The 16,894-nt window shown below is 43.8% G+C and overlaps 1 protein-coding gene across 3 annotated transcripts in view; it reads left to right on the top strand.

The window, feature by feature from the left end:
• The window catches only part of SLC22A23 (solute carrier family 22 member 23), a 113,163-nt gene that overhangs the window by 87,271 nt on the left and 8,998 nt on the right, over positions 1-16,894 (top strand). For all 3 annotated transcript variants that reach the window (XM_032693333.1, XM_032693245.1, XM_032693186.1), the window contains 4 exons: positions 3,663-3,765; positions 6,786-7,018; positions 9,663-9,695; positions 11,428-11,551. In XM_032693333.1, the coding sequence (XP_032549224.1) occupies positions 3,663-3,765; positions 6,786-7,018; positions 9,663-9,695; positions 11,428-11,551 (493 nt within the window). The remainder of the gene's footprint in view (positions 1-3,662; positions 3,766-6,785; positions 7,019-9,662; positions 9,696-11,427; positions 11,552-16,894) is intronic.

Below are 16,894 nucleotides of genomic sequence, written 5' to 3'. Positions count from 1 at the left end.
TTCCTGGTAGGTATTAAAAAACCTGTGAACCTGTAACTCAGTCTGCCTGAGAGTAGATTGCTTCAGCTCTGTGTTTCGGACTGGTTTACCTCCTGCTGCAGAGCTGTCATGCTCTGTGGATTGATTGAGTCTCTGTGCTGGGCTTCCATAGCTCTTTTCACGTTCAAAGAGCTACTGACAGTATCGTTTAGCGACCAGAAAAATCCAGCAGAAGTGCATCGCCACAGGACACTTGTCATTTTGGACATTCTTTTTCGGCTGCTTGATTTGGGTTTTTGTCTATTTTGTTTATGCCAAGTGATGCAGAGATGTGTGGCTTCATTTGAAGGCATTAAAGATACTTTCTAATTTTGAAAGCCATGCTCCTGAAACACAGAGGATCCCATGAGAATTCAGTAATGTAGGGAGCTAGAAGCTGGTAGGATTCCCCATCCCATTAGGCTTTCAAAGTCTCCCATTGAATAGTTTTAATTTCCATTGAGATATAAAGAGTTAGCTTGTTGACAGTTTTCCTACCGAGTCCTTGAATAGGAAGCCCAGAGTGTGTGTGGGCTCTGGAGTATGGGAAAACTTACTAGGGGCCTCTGAGTAAATGGATAAAAATATTTTTTATTTTCTACACTCTCCCTTATGGTAAATCAAAACTGAAACACTTAATGCAAATTCCTTCTGAACCGATGACTTCAGTGCAAAATCAAACAATAAGCTGGGGGTAGAGGGAGTTTTTCTGGTATTAGCCCTGAGAGAGCAATAGTTTGCTTCCATGGAGCTCTAATAGGCTTCAGCTTGACTTCTCTTTTAATATCTGAATGTTGACATATGAAGTCCAGACAGCCTAAGAGCTGTTGCTCTCCTCATGCTCATCGCAGTCAGTCAGAGCAGGTCCTTTCATGTAAGCAGGCACCCTCCAAAGACAGCAGATCATTTACAGGTGACTTAGATTTGGAGTTTTAAAAATATCATAGAGAGATGGAGGTATAAATAGCTGGTAGAGCCAGAAGGCTTTTAGTAAGAAGTCAGGCATTCTTTGGTGTAAAGTTTGAGGCCAGATTCTTTTTTTTTCTTCTTTTTTTTTTCCCTTTGTTTTTCTTTTTTTCCCCCTTTTTTTTTCCTCCCCCCCCTTTTTTTTCATTAATGTTTTTAATGCTGTTACATCTGGAATCTCCTTTGAGGAATTTTCTTATAATGATGCAGGGTATTCACAGAGTACGACCCCCATCAGAGCAGAAGCAAGGGTGTGCTAAAGAAAGACTGCTGCATAAGACAGGATAGAGAAGGGGTGAAACTCCCCTCGTGTGTGATCCTCACTGCAGCTGAAGCTGAGGAGGTGTTTGTCAGTTCATATAACCCACCAACTAGCCATTACTTGGGGGTAGAATAGCGATTCAGTGCGAAACACTGACAGGAATCAGTTCAGAAGCACTGAGTGCACATGAGAAGGATGCGTGACAATAAACAAAGAATTTACAGATTATGGGAACCCCTAATGTGTGAACAAGAGAGGAGGGCAAAATAATATCTGGTTCCAAAGAGAAGTGTAACCAAGTTAAGTGTTACTTCTCTTAATTTTTTTAAGTTGTAGCTCAATAAAGCATATACTGACAATGAAATCTGCTTTCTCTTCTGTAAGAAAAAATTAAAATTACTCTGCGAAATGAAAAAAAAATCAAGAAAATCTGAAGGATATGGCATTAGGGCCTATTTTATGCTGACAGAGGATGAGATGTTTTAGTTTGATAGGCCAGATTGTCCACATGAAATCTGTGCAATGTGTGTTGTTTGGGTAGTGATTTTCCTTGTTACCCTTCAGATGAAATAGTAAACAGCCACCAACAGCTTTTCAAAACCCTTGTGCTTCTTCTAGTGCTTGCTTTGACTATTTTACTGTAGGTGGTTTAGCTTGGGCTCGATTATAGGCTTTACAACTGCGTTTTATCTAAGTGCTTCTGTTGTTCTGAATTATTTTATTTGCACTTACTCCTTTCCAGAATCTTGCTACAAAAATAATTTTGACCTTTTTCTTTGAGATTAAGTACCACCTTTCTTTATTGCCTTTTTTTTTTTTTTTTTTTAATAGAACCCCAATCCATTGCTGAGCCTGCTGAGGGCTTCTGTAATACAAATATTAATTTAACCAATTTCTTCTTTTGCTCCACCTCTGTTTTTCTGCTTTTGTGATCTTCATGCTGCATAGATTCTGGGGAGAAATAGCCATTATCAGGTAGTAAGGGAAGTAGTATGGCAATATTCTGCTCAAGTACAGTCATTAATACAGAATACCCTTTGCTGCTTTTGTCGGAAGCATTCCCAGTAGTAGCTCTAGAGGGAAGACCAGGAGTGACCTGTGAGCAGTGAATAGCTCAAGTATTTGCATATAAATAGTGTTTGTTTGATTTATTATTTTTATGATACACTTTTCAAATAACAACAGGCAAACAGCGTTTTTTCTTTAGTTTGTAAATTCAGGTGAATTCCCTCCCCATCCCCCTCCCGCCCCAGCTTGCTTTTCTTTTCCTGTGTCTTGCAGCTCTTTAAGGAATTGCTATTCAGTGGAGTAAGGCAAAGGTCAAGGCAGGCCAGTGTGGACAAGTGAGGACACCCGTGCTAATTATGTATGCACGAAGGGAACGCGTGCACCGTTCAGAACAGGGCCATGCTACTGCCTTTAAACAGAGTCAGTCTAGAAAGCAGCAAAAAAGCAGTCCTAGTCTGCACTCTTCAAAGGCATCATTTTTGTGATGGTTCTTTATAACTACAGCTTCTTCTGTTTTTATTGAACTTGTTGCTGTCTCACCGATCCAGTAGCTTGGAAACAGGCTGCTTTGGCATGCTTAGGTAGGTGTTCATGCTCTAAATTAATGATACTTGGGAAATAAAATGTCCTTTGTTATTGTCCCATGTCAACAAGGGTGTCGGATGCAATATTTCCAAGACTTCTGCGTTCTTAACAGCACTGCATAGAAAAGTTAGCTTGGAGCTGCCCAGCACTTTAAGAACATGATGAGACTTTAGTTCTGAAATGCAAAGACACCACAGCTGCTGATACCCAAAGATTTTTCTTTAAGGAAATGTCTTAATGTTTAGGACATCCGTCAGAACAATTTTAAATATTTGAAAAGGGAGTGGGGTGAAAGAGGATAAGCTGACATAATGTCCTAGCCACTTTATTCTGAAACCTGCATTTGAACAAACCTCAAAAGAATCCCCTGAAAAATGAGTTTGAACTCCAGTCCTTTCCATGGCTTTTCAGGTGTGCATTGCACAAAGGCAGCAGGGCTTTTGCTGCACAAGTGCAGTTCTGCCTGTAGAGGGGTTTAAAAATTAACAGAATCCTGAAGTTTTTCAAGAAATTTGATGTCATGCTTGCTGGGACCAAGCTCCATACTGCTCCCCTTTTACATATACATGTTTAACTGGAAGAAGATTTGCAGTGTGAAGGAGTTCTTAGGTAGTTCTTCCGCTTCAAGAAGGTTAAGGGAAGTCTGAAAGAACAGGAGGAACTGTGGTGGACTTGGGACAGGCTGTTCAGCATTTTTATAGTTCCTATTAGTGTAATCAATAGTATCCTGCTCTCCAACACCTCCCTCAAAATATCTGTAGTTCATAAGCAAATCTTCTCGTTCTCCCCAGTGAAAGGATAATTTTGGTTTGGTTTGTTTCAGAGCTGGAAAAGGAAATCACCAGGAGACCGAAGAAAGTCTGCATTGTTAAAGTGGTGGGAACAAGGAACCTGTGGAAAAACATCGTAGTATTGTGTGTGAACTCGTAAGTTTGATCTCCTTCTGTATGAATAGTTGTGTGGTCAGTCAACTGGAAGCAGCAATGGGAAATGATGAGGGAGCTCCTTCGATTCCTAATGTGGGACCCTTCACTAATGTCTCTGATAAACGATCCTGGAAGAACACCAGCTGTTGCAGGGAACTGTTTTTACGGCAAACATGGAGGAGCTCATTGGCGGTTTCAGGCAGCAGAACCACATGTCTTCTCAGGTGCCATGCTGCAAGTGCATTGCTATCACCAGTGGTCTTGAGTGGCCATGTGCTGGTACGTGCTCATGCATGCAGACATCTACTTGGCATCCTGGATGGGATTTTTGAAACCTTTAATGCCACAGGAGTGCAGGTTCAAGTTGTTTACGTCTGATAGGGCTGTGTTGCAGAGGAAGATATTGCTTGCTAATAAACACAAGCCTCCTTCCTTGTATAACAGCTGTCCTTGATAGGTCTTCAAAGGCAGATTGCAAAGTGCTTCAGCACTCCTAAATAGTGTATGGGACACGCAGGGAGAATGTTCTGTGGGAGACTGCACAATGTGATGCTTTCGTCCTAAGGCTTCCATTTGGACATGCTTATGAGGGCAAAAGCAAGCATCAGCCTGAGGGTTTTGCAGGTTACAGGCTCTGAGACTTTCTGTCCAGAACTGACCACCTTGTAAAGAGGAAATAGATGGCCTTGCAAATTCTGGGAGGACACCAGCAGTGGATTTTCTAGTTTTTCTATCTAGTAAAATGTCCATTTGTATTTCTTTCATGATTTTTTTTCAAATGGGAGGTGGGAAGGGAGAAGAGTGGAAATCCCCCAGGTTTAGAAGCATGTAGCTCTCCTGTGTAATTTTCTTCATGTCTTCAGGACACTACTCTGCAGCCCTCACTCCTGTTAATAGGCTTATGGATCAGTCATAACCCAGAGGAGGCAGAGGGGATGAATAGTCACTCAGAAGCACCAAGACTTCATGGGTCAATCTCCAGTACTGTTGGTTGCAGAACCAGCTCTAGTCTTACAAGTTTTGTCTCTCTTCCACCCACCAGTGACTGATCCCCTCTGCTCTGAAACAGTGTTTTCCTATTAGGCTCCACTGGTACATTTAATAGCCTGTGTTTAACTGTATTTGTGAAAAATGTTTACATGGGGAATTCTCCCCTTCTCCCTCACCCTCATTAATTTTGCATATTTGGAAATTCCCTGAACCAGAACTAGGCAGCCCAAAAAATAATTTCTGGCATTAGCACACAGAGGCTGTTTGCCATCCAAACAGAGCATGAAGCAGATCTATGTCTGAGGAAATAGATTCCATGTTTGTTTTTAGGGGGCGGAAAAGAAAATATTTAATTTTAATTCTGTTATTCCTGTTAGATGGGGTTGTGCTGAATTTTAGTATGTGGAGGAGCCTTTTGCAGGGAATAATAAGAAATCAAGGAAGATAGAGGTATTTAGTTTTAAAAGTAACAATTCTCTTAACTGCTCACCAAGTTAAGAGAATAGAGTAATTCTTGAGGAAGCAGGCTGGAAAGTAAAGTCCAAATGATACAGTAATTTAGTTTATAGATCATGGCCTAAATAACAACTTCTGCAGCTGTGTTGGCCTGCATAGAAGAGAAAGAAGAAATGCTGGTTAACTCTACCCTTTTATTACTATTGTTTGGCTGATTAATATTGCTCTTATGGGAGGATTCAGTTATAATCTAGCTATCCAAAGCAAATGTCATTTTTGTGTAACAGCAAGCACTTGTACTAGGTTTTTACCAGGGTGAAAGTGTTTGGTATTGAGGGTGAGGTTTTGTACTAAAGCATTGATTAACAAGTTTGCAAGAGGAATTCCTCAGGCCCTTGGCTGTCATGCACTTGGTAACTGCCAATTCCCCCAACTGTTTCTATGCTTATTTTGTTACCCAATTTACACTGACAGAGCTTCAAATTCCTGACCTCCAGGAGGATAGAAATGTAATAGTGTAATGTACCTGCCATTCATTTTTTTTTTTTTTTTTTTTTGAGACCTGGATCTGTGCCTGCCACTCTGTCGGGCACAATTAATTTATGACATGAGGTTTGTCTTGTCTGAGTGCCAGGGACAAGAAAGAGGCTCTTCCTGGCAGAGGTATTTGAGCTGTGCTGGGTGCAGTTGAGAGCACTGACCTTTCCCATAGCACCTCTGCTGCAATTTTGCACGACATCAGCGGTGATGCTGGGGCTTCTCATCTGTATACCTCCGACCGTTTTGGTTTTTTTTTTCTTTTCTTTTTTTTTTGGAGGGGCAGGGTAGGACAGGAGAAAGAGAGAGGAGTGAAATGAGGTGGCAAGATGTTAATCACTGGCATCACAAAGAAACTTTCTTTTAAAAGGGGAGACACATTGCTATGAAGGGTGATGTAAACGTGTAGATTGGATTAGAGCTTATTGTTTCAGAATTGTAATAATCATTGCAGCACATAATCATTGCAGCACACGGGACTTCAAATACTCCCTTTTCAGGGGTTTTCAGTTTTAACAGGCTAACTTGGGAAGTGGGATGTAATGGTTGTATTTAGTATGACCAAATGCCACAGGCCAGTGGGTCTTCCTGGAAGACACATCTGTATTGCACGGTGCTTTGCTGTCCAAGCACACAGACTGCTTCATCACAGCAATGCTGGCTCTGTGGTTGTCAGCAGGTGCACTGGGAACAGCAAGATGTCCTTCTCAGGGTACAGGAGTTGTCGAATACAACGGGAAAACCAATCACACACTAGGAGTCCTTGTAAAGTTGCTTGTACCCCGATCGTACTGTGAGCAGCAGCTATATGAATAAAGTCAGCGCGAGTTTGGTTGAATAGAGGTTTTTCTTTTGATCATTGCTTATTTTTATAGTAGAACCTAGAAGTCTGAGGTAAGTTTTTTTGCTCGAGGTACTTTATTCCTGCAGCAGAAGAAATTTTTTCTGCATTAATGTGTTCCTACGTTGAATTATGTTGCAGTGCACATCTGCCTTGTCAGCAATGATCTCCTCTTGCCCTATCCTGTTTCCCCTAGGCTGACTGGGTATGGCATACACCACTGTTTTGCAAAAAGCATGATGGGGCATGAAGCAAAGATGGCAATTACCCACAACTTCTATGCGGACTACTACACCATGGCTGGGATTGCACTGGCATCCTGCCTGGCCATGTGCCCAGTGGTCGGGTTTCTGGGAAGGAGAGGAGGACTCCTGCTTTTCATGATACTTACAGCTCTGGCATCACTTCTGCAGCTGGGCCTTCTCAACTGTAAGTTGGAGATGAGAGCTTTCCAGGACCACACAAGTTTGACATGCAAATAAGGGACCCGGAAATATTAGCATTTCCTTTGCCTTTCCCAGATTTGTCATGTCATACATCTGCATAGTTTAAGAAGCTGAATTTGTTTGAAGGTTTCCCCAAACACTTGTTGTCTTAAGCTCATGAACAAAAGGCATTGTGTTCTGGATGATTCCTCTGGTGAAGCTCATTGGGCATTGGTGCTTCATTAGGGTTGTCACTTAAAAGCAAACAAGGAAATAAAAAACATTTTTTATTTTATCCTAGTGAAATAGCCTCCAGGGAAAGAGCTGGGTAGGGATTGGGAAGGGAAAACTTCCCCAGTTGAGTCTACTTCTTAAATGGCTGCTAAACCAAACAGAAGTTAGACCGGTAGGTATATGTCCTCTGCCTATTCTGAGCATCTTTCTATGAGTAAGTAATATACAGGTAGCATGGAAATTATGCCACTGAAAGACCCTAATTTTAACACAGTGTGTATGTATAGTCCATGTGAATGTATACACATAATTTTGAGAGGTGACAGCTTTTCAGATGGGTTGTTCCTCTCAAAAGCAAGAGTGTCTCACCTCTTCCTTTGCAGGCAGTAACCTTTGTCTGGCCCTTTTGAGCAGGTTCAGCTATTAAAACTGCTATAGAAATATTCCCTTTCCTTTTTGATTTTATTTTCTTGTCTTCATTTATTGTTAGTTGAGAAGGTTGAACTTGATGAATCAGAGAGGTGCCGAAGCAGAGAGAAGGTGCTTTGTCACTCTCACAGTCACCAAACATTAGACCCCTGTCCCATGAAACCCCACCCCAAGGAAGGGGGAAGAGGGTTGAGACATGCTTTGGACAAACTGTGAGACAAACACCAGAACACTGGTTATTGCTGTTTTTCATTTCTAAGTTTAGAAATAATTGAGGGCTTTAATTAGAGCTTTTTGCATTGAGGATGGAAAGTTTTCACATTCCCGCATACTGAAGGCAGCTCCAAGCTAGCAAGAATTGTCCATATTTACAGACTGTGTTTCCTGAAGGCATTTACTAAGTTAACCTTTAGCAAACACACTATTTGTGGGAGTGTAGGAGGGAAATAGGGTACCTCTTTCATGACATGGATGAAACTCCAGCATCGCATGTGTTTGCTCCCAGGTTGGCACAGAAGTTTACATTCCCCTTGAGCAGATATTTACCATGTGCAGCAATCCCAACTGAAAGTGGGAGAAGTCCCCTGGCCCCACCTCATCACCAGTCTGTTGATGGACTGTGACTGCTCACATGCAGGTTCACACTGTGCATGTCTGCAACCTCCCAAAACTCCAAGTTCTTCTGGTGGTGTCCATCAGGGTCTCTCTACACTAAATTCATCCCATTTTATTTTTATTTTTTTTTAAGGATGTCAGATGTTTGTTTGAAGCTGTTGAGGTAATAAACATGCAGTTGCTTAGTTGAGAGAAAGTATGTCAAAGCTGTTAATCTGCTCTAGAGCCATGAAAATCTGGTTGCAGTTTTTCAACAAAAAAAATTAGTCAGGGAAGTGGAGAGGGAACACCCTGTAGGAATCATTACAACTTTTTTCATAGTGGTGGTTTTGTGAGCAAAGTTGCTAAAACTAAGAGCAGGCACGGGCTCTCAGTGTGTTGTGCTACATTGGTACTCTCAGCACGGTGCACCCATCAGCCTTCCCCACTCTACCCTCACCCCCTTATTTGTGAGAAGAGGAAAGAAAGGCAGCCTTGAACTTAAGGGCAACTCAAGTCCCCCCACTCTAGATCATACCCCCTTCTTCCTCAGAAGAGCTAGACAGTGTTTGGAGAGAAGCAGTGACCCTGCTGCCACAGCATCCTGCGTGTTTTAGCTTAGCATAATGTGGGTGTAATTGGTAAATGAAATTAGAATTTGAGAACAGTGAGAGAGAGGGATATTCTTCACCAGCCACAAACCTGCAGCAGACCTTGGGGCTTGGCATGCTTGGCCCTTCCTCTGAACTCTGGGGTGTCACCTGGGAAGTCACAGAAGCCCAGAGGGAGATTAGCAGCAGCGCTATGACCAGCTTGTGCTGCTGCCCTTCCCCTTGCTGCCCAGTACTGCTGTGTGCTCCTGTGTGGTTAGGGCACGTGGCAGTTGGTGGCTAGGGTGACACATGGACCATCCGCTCAGGGTTTTGGTGAAGAATAAGTCTCCCACCAGCCTGACGGCTCTGATGCCCAGACTTTTTAATCTCTAAAGCTTCTGTTGGCCATTCCTTCGGGGCTGCAGCAGGAGGGCATTTTTTCTTCTCCTCCTTCATTAAGAGGGGGAGAACACAAAGAGGCCTTTGTGTTAATCCCAGTGGTAATTCTGGGGCTCTTAAATATGCTTTACTGCTGGTTTGTTATCACTGTCTCATTAGCATGCTGTCCTCCAGCTGAAATGTGCCTGGAAACAGCATGTCCTATCTGATGGCCAGGGAAAGATGTGCCAGTTGTGGCATGGGAAAGAATTGTGGGAGGGGCTAGGGTGGCATGTGGGATTTACCATTTTTTTTTCTTTTCCTTTGGATAAATATATATGTAAAAACAGTACGTTCTTGTTTTTTCTCCTTTTCTCTCTTATTTTTATCTTACTCTGACTTCCGTGGTCTTGGATCCAGTGATCGGAAAATACAGTCAACTTCCAGACTCAGGTATGGTTTACAGACAAATCTGCATTATGCTGGAAACACTCCCCCAGGAGCAGGTAGATCCGAAAGGCCTGAGCCAAAGCACCCAGAGCAGAGCTACTGCCACAGAGGGTTGCAGGGGGAAAGCCCAATTCCACACAGTGCCTTGAGACCCCACTCATAGGCAGGTCTGCTCATTTATATGCAGTCTCTTGGTGTAGCATCCCCTCCACATAGTCTGTCTTGCCTCTGCGTGTCAAGAGAGGGTGCAGAGGTTTATCTTCAGATACATGGTAAGACTTTCTCAGAAAATCTCCTTCTGAGAAGCAATTCCCAGTTCAGGAATCTCAGTTCTTTTTTTTCCAGAAAGATCTGAGACGACAAAGTCACTTCTCATAAGGGGACTTAAACACCTTCAAAAATACTTTCCCAGGCACCTTATACCAGGCTGAAGTACTGTAATAGCAATGCAGTGACATGCTACAGGGGAACAAAATTTACCCTTCTGTATTAGATTCGACAGACCTGTCCTTGCCTAGCTTTTCCAAGGTCTGTTCTGCTGAGCAGTTATGACTCCCTGAGGGATAAGTGGAGTAGCCTCACCTGCTCTGCAAGAGTGGCCAGGGAGCCTCAGAGACCCATATTTTACAAGGTAGTACGCTCACAACCTTATCTGCTGGCAGTATTTGCTCTCTCTCCCAAACTTGGGGTGCACTGCAGAAAGGGCTTAGCCCTGAGCAGGCTGGAACATGTTTTGGAAGATGTAACCGAAGAACTCCCAAACACCTTTTGCTCTCCTGACAGCTGATATATTCAGTAAGAGCAAAACCAGCTGTTAATTTTCATTGGATCCAACCCAGAGACTCCACCTGCTTGGGATTACATGTTGATGAACAGTTCTTTCTTCAGGCAGGTCTTGGGATTTGGCTGTAGAAAGGTGGGAGAGCGTTGGCTGCAAAGCTCCAGTCCTTTCCCCAGCGCTCCTTTCAGGCACAGTGTGTTCCCCTTGTATGGTGCAATAGTCTCTGCAAGTGACATGACCTCCTCTTTGGTCAGGACAGACCAAACAACTCTGGATCAGATATCCTGCCCCTGCCCACAGAAAGTAGTGAGCAGGGATCAAGGGTGAGATGTACTATCATCATGACCAGAAGACAGTTTCCTTTAGCTTTGTTTAAATTTACTGGGGTTTCTCCCTGTGCTTGATAGACACTGTTCACCCCGGAAGCCTTGCTGCCATCCAGCCATGAAATGATTGCACAAACAGCCTTGACTTCAGGGAGTGCTTTACTGTCCTTGGCATCAGCTGTTCTCATCCAGAGTTGTTGGGCAAGGCTGTAAAGCTGGGAGTTATGACAGAGTTTGCAGACTGATCAAATGCAGGGGCTTAGCACAGAGATGGGAGCACTTTTATTTCTTTCCCCTCTTGCCCTGCAATGGGAGGGAAGCAGCTGGTGCCTAAAAGACTGCCCAAAGATGTGTTTTTTCTTGGGTTTTACCTTTTTTGTGGTGGCCAAGCATAAAAAATTTGGAGATTGCTGCCATTTTTGGCATGACATTATGATTTTTTTCATGTATGTTCATGTCTCGGGTGCTCAGGGAATGGATACTATAAATACAAGTTTTAAATTAGTATTACAAAATAACTCATATTCTTGTCCAGGGAGATGAGTAACATAAACCATAAACCTCTTGGTTTTTTTCCTTGGAAGTTTGGCCTCATTCTTACTTTTTATGAACACTCTTGTCTTGTCAGGTATGAGTGACAGCGTCAAAGACAAATTCTCTGTTGCATTTTCCATCGTGGGTATGTTTTCTTCGCATGCTGTTGGAAGCCTCAGCGTGTTCTTCTGTGCTGAAATCACACCCACAGTAATCAGGTAAGACATTGGCCCTGAGCTCAAAAGATGGGGACAGAATTATCCTCGTTAAACTGTAAGGGCCTGTGTAACTTAGCATATTGTATGGGAGGGGTAACACCATGTAATTGGAGACCTCAGCAATTTTGGAGCTGCTCTTTAGGGTCACTGCAGTCAGTCTGCCTGGGTAAATGTGTGTCTGTGTACAGAGAGGCTTTGTTTCCCATGGCTCCACCTTGTGTCCCATCATGGTGATGTTCAACAGGCGAGACAGCACATGAATTGCAGTGTATTAGGGTCTTAAATACTCAGCTGAACCAGATTGTGTGGTTGAATGCTGTCATTGCTTCACTTACTCTGTGGGATTTATATAACCAGTGACCAGGTGAGTTTACAGCATGATATTAAAGGAGAAATTCCATGAGTGTGCAGAGGAGGACATAGGTGCCAGCAATCCCCTGTCCCCATAGAACAGGTTAACCAGGCCAGCTATAGGGGTGCTTCCGTGGAAGGCAGGTGTTGAAATATATGGTGTTAAATGCTTTTGGTGTGTAAAGGTGCTCTGCAAGCCTTCCTCTCCTACAGCAGCACCCCTGTCAGTGGTCTGCCTTTACTGAAGGTAAAGTCACCTTTCTCTTTGCACACAGATCTATCTTAGCAGAGACTCAAAGTTTTTCTAAAGAGGAGCGCTTTCATCCTGGGAAGTAGTAGAAATCAGACAGATGATCTTTGTTAGAGAATTTCCCATAACATATCTTTACATAGTCAGGGGTTTGTGCCATTTTATATATTTGCTGTTATCTTTCACAAAGGTTGTGCTTTTGTGTTCTGGATATGCTTTTAGCAATACCACAGCAGTTCAGGAGTCCTCCCTGACTCCATTGAATTTTCCAGGAATGTGGGTCATATGTGTGGGAAGGAGAGAAAGTGGAGGAAAGAGCATATTCTTTTTTTTTTTTTTCCCCTCCAAATTACATGCCTTTTGCACTTTGCAAAAGTGTTACTGCAGAACTGTTAGCTGAGTAGCTAGAGTCTCCTTGATCCATGGCCTTTTCTTCCAAGCTATCTCAATTTGTGAATGTATTTTACAGATAACATTATTTCCACAGGGAAAGGCAGTGTGAGCAGTGAGATTATACAGCAACCCAAAACACTAACAGCTATTTATTTATGTGCGTGTCAGTCAGTTTGGTGGTTTTATGCCTCTTTAATTTTCTCCTTGTCTCTGTTTGAAAGAAACATAGATAAGGAATTGACTATGTCAGACAGAAGAGAATCTGCCAAGTAGGGTCACATGTGCAGCGTGAACTTAGCAAGATTTTTTTCCTTAAGTCACTTATGTTGCTCCAGGGAAGGGGAAAAAGTCCTGGCTGGGAGCTGATATTCTGCTTCCCTCGACTCTGCTGAGTGACACCAGACGAGTGACAATAGCTGGATATGCCTCAGGGTCCCTGTTTATTTATAGGGATGATGACACTGCAGCGCTTTGCGGTCCTACCACCGCAATAAGATCCACTTGCGGCTGTAATTAGGAGATGTAGCTCAGGATGGTGCATAAACCTGTCTCGGGCAGAGGTGTGATTAAGCTGCCTTCTGTCTTGCATTTTGGTGGGATCTCGCTACTCCCTCGTAACCTGCTCTCCAAAATACTGCCTTGGATGCCCTTCAGGGGTTGGAACTAGATGATCTTTAAGGTTCCTTCCAATCCAAACCGTTCTATGATACTAATATGCTTTTGGTTGAATCTCAAGGAACCTTAAGGAAAAGGGAGGCAAAGAGAACACTGGGGTTGTCTCAAGGGTTTCCCTAATCAAATTCTTTACCTGTAATCCCCCACCCCTGAGGGTGGAAAACAGCACTATCATTACCTGAGGTAGTGGTGGCATAATAGCAAACTCGTAGTGCCCATCCATATCTGCTGCTGTGGTGTTGACATGAACAGTTACAGTAGTAGAGGAGGAAAACAGCCATATTCATCACCAAGAGGTGCCACCTGCTCCAGCAACGTGAAGGTTTCACGCTGTCATGTGGCACGGAGGGGTCCTTCATACCCTTGCACTGTATCCTGGTCTCCTGGCAGTAGGCAGGAGGGCTTCACCAGGAGCTGCCCTTTTTTGTACCAGGGGCTACAGTATGGAGCTCCATCCAGATGCTGAATTAAAGCACCGAGTGGCGCTGACAATCCATCTAATAATCTTGACACCACTGCAGTCTGCATAGCTACTAAATAGAAATAGGCTGAGGAAAACACAGTGTCCCCTCTCCTCATCCTCATGCTCAGTTACTATGAAGTTGAAGAGAGATCTGTTTCTTTCTGTCAGTGTCTTGCTTTTGTATTCACTTTGCTAAAGAAATGAAGAGTAGGCAGTGATGGCCGAATCAGGAGTTTTACCCATCAATAGTTGCCTGAAATCAAATTTCCAGTTGTTAAAGAAACTTTCCTGTCTGACCATCCAGGAGTCACTCAGCAGTCACACATGGACAAAGGGTCCATGCCCCTGCATGGCCTCTTGCCTTGGGATCCTGCCCCCTAGAGCTCAATCTGCAGCTCACACAGCAGCTCACACACCCAGCTACCTGCACTGAGCATATTCCTCAACACAGTGGGGTGCTGGGCTGTTTACTGGCACCTGAACCAGGCCTGGCTTCTTGAAGGTGTGGCCTTACTCCATGAGGCCAAGGGCATCCTAATGTATTACTGAAGCTCTGGCGTAGGACTGAGCGCACAAAAAGTCACTTATGTATGGGCAGGGAAAAACTGTGGAGGTTTTCAGGGACTGACTTCAAGAAGTGGCCAAGCTGACCCAGCAAAGCCCAGAAAACCTGGTCTGATTTCAGAGTTGGCCTTGCTTTGTGCAGGAGGCTGGAGCAGATGCTCTCCCAAAGTCTTCTTTAGCCTGGGCAGCTCTCTGGCTCTTTTGTACTCTGAACCGTGCCATGTGTTGACCCATTTGCTCAATGCAGACAAATGGCCATCTGAAGACAGGATTAATATTTCTCTGCTCTGCTGAGGAATGCTGGGAAGGGCAAAGCCCTTTCCTTAGAATGTCAGTGAGGATGTTTTGCTGCTCCCTGAAAAAATACTGCAGTAACAAGCAAGGAACTTCCCCCCTCCACGAACAAGCAGGACCTTTCTGAGGACAGAATTTTGGACCAAGGTCCCTTTGTGATTTGCCCTTGTCAGGACCATGAACTTCATGCTGAGGTTTATGTACAAACCATCCCTCCCTTCTGCCAGTGGCTGAGCAGAGGTTGAAGAAGTGGTTCTGGTCGATCATCCATGGAGCCGTGCCATGGGAAAGCCCCCCACAGCAGCCACTGGCAGGCAGAGGTGTGAGGGGGGAAGCTGGGGCTCACCATGGATACCAGGAGCCCTCACACCCCCTCTGCAGGCTCCACTTTGAGAGTGTTTGAAGTACAGTAGCTGGCCCCTGCCATGGAAGACCTCAAGCTGAGGAGGAGTAATGTCCCAAAACACTCAAAATGTTTTTGCTTTCCACCTGCTGCCCATGTCACCTGCAAAACCAGTATGAATTATGAGGGCACTGCCTCTCTTGTCTTGTAGCTGTTTTCCTGATGTGCACAGAAAGAACAAAAAATTCTTGACAGTATTTTCAGTTTTCTCTTTTTTTTTTTCCTTCACATTTTCATGCTTGCAATGTAGTCAAACCTTAAAGAAACCCCTTCTAAGACACGTACCAAAATGTACTTTCAAGCCACCTTCTGCCAGATTTTGATGGCACTGGATAAAGTAAAGCCTGCTGTAATTAATGACATCATATGGAAAACCATTTTTCTCCCCCCCAAAATCTGAAGCCACTTGACCCATAAATGACAGAGCCGTCTTTGTTGTTGCCTTTTTCCATTTTCTTTCAGTTTGCTTGATGTCCTTCTACAGCAGCTTTTAAAACTCACCTCAGGTCCTTCTTAGGGGGCCTGAGATACAATTCAGCTGTAGTAAATGAGCTGGGCTTTTGTATCCTGAGAACCAGCTTGGAGTGAGATTTGCCATGCATTTGGAACTGGTTGTGTCGGTTACTCATGTGAGTGTATAAATGAAGTTGCAGGGAGGCCAGTAGCACAATAGTCGCATTCAGCTGGGTTTCTAAATTGCCATTGGAAAGCTGGCAAGTTTTTAATAAGGGCTTTTGCAGTATTTGAGGAAGTTGCTGTTGTCTGTGAAAGATGCTCTGCTGAGTCTGGAGAACTGGAACATACATGCGTGAATTTTTGTCCCAGTTGATGTCCCAAGAGTGTCTTTTGAAAGCTATGCTTGCTGCCCTTCAGCTGTCAAGTAAGCAGCAGTGGATTTTGGAAAGGATTGAGTGAAGATTAGCTTTAACACGGTGGCTGGCTGAGTGAATTTGGCATTTGTAGGTTTATGGTACTGTGATTTCTAGTATGGTTAAGTCAATGAAACTGATTTTTTTCCCAAGTATTTGACATAAAGCAGTCCATTTGCCTTTTGCAGTCATCTGCTATAAGGGCCAGTTATTGTTAATAATTACAACTCTGCATTGGGCCAGAAACTGAAGCATCTGAGCCCCTCTGATCTCCAGAGGGTTTGTGAGTAGATAGCATATCCCAGAGGAACTGCAGGAAACATACTGCCTGCACAGGCTTCTTAAGGAAACAGGGTGCCAGTGATGAAGCTCACAGGGAAACCTCCCTCTGCAGGCAGCAGGGTCTTTGGAAAGTGAAGGACAAGCTACCAGTCTCACAGATTTTGTTAGAATGAGTCACTTAAGGGTGACACTCTGCTGGCTGGAGACCGCAGTTGTGCCACAGCAGGAGGAGGGAATGGCCTGCCCCACAGAAACACCTGCAGTGCTGCTTTTGTGTGGGGTCATCCAACAGAGACAGACCCAGGAGCATGAGCTGTGCCTCAGCATAAGGTGTGCCAGTTCTGTCCACACCAGGGCCTGGAGAGAGATGCTGATGAGCAAGATGAGGAATTGCAAGAGAGGTTGCTTGCATCAGGAGAGAACACTGAATTGGGCTTGCACAAGCAGCTTCATTGCTTGTAACTGGAGGAAGATGAGTCTATTTTCACACTTTTTTTCTGAAAATTATGTATTTTATTACAACATCAATGTGTTGAAAAGTTCCAGCCACAACATATTTTTGTGTAGAAAATATTTCAGCGCTCAGTGTTTGGTATAAAAGATCGAGGCAGTGGCGTGTGAAGTCTAATCTCCTGCCTCCACTGCTGAATGATGCCAGGTACCTTAGAGGCAGCCAAAATTGACTTCTGCACCTACTGCTTCTTGGTGTGCCTTGTCTAAGTGGAGAGAAGGCTGGCATGCTAAGCAAAATGTGGTTTTCCTTGACTAAATGTGGGAATACTTGGAGTTGAGAATACTT

This window comes from Chiroxiphia lanceolata, chromosome 1 (genome assembly GCF_009829145.1).
Source record: "Chiroxiphia lanceolata isolate bChiLan1 chromosome 1, bChiLan1.pri, whole genome shotgun sequence".
Classification (NCBI taxonomy): Eukaryota; Metazoa; Chordata; class Aves; order Passeriformes; family Pipridae; genus Chiroxiphia; species Chiroxiphia lanceolata.
The sequence above is the reverse complement of the archived record's forward strand: the minus strand, read 5'-3'. Positions and strand labels throughout refer to the sequence as shown.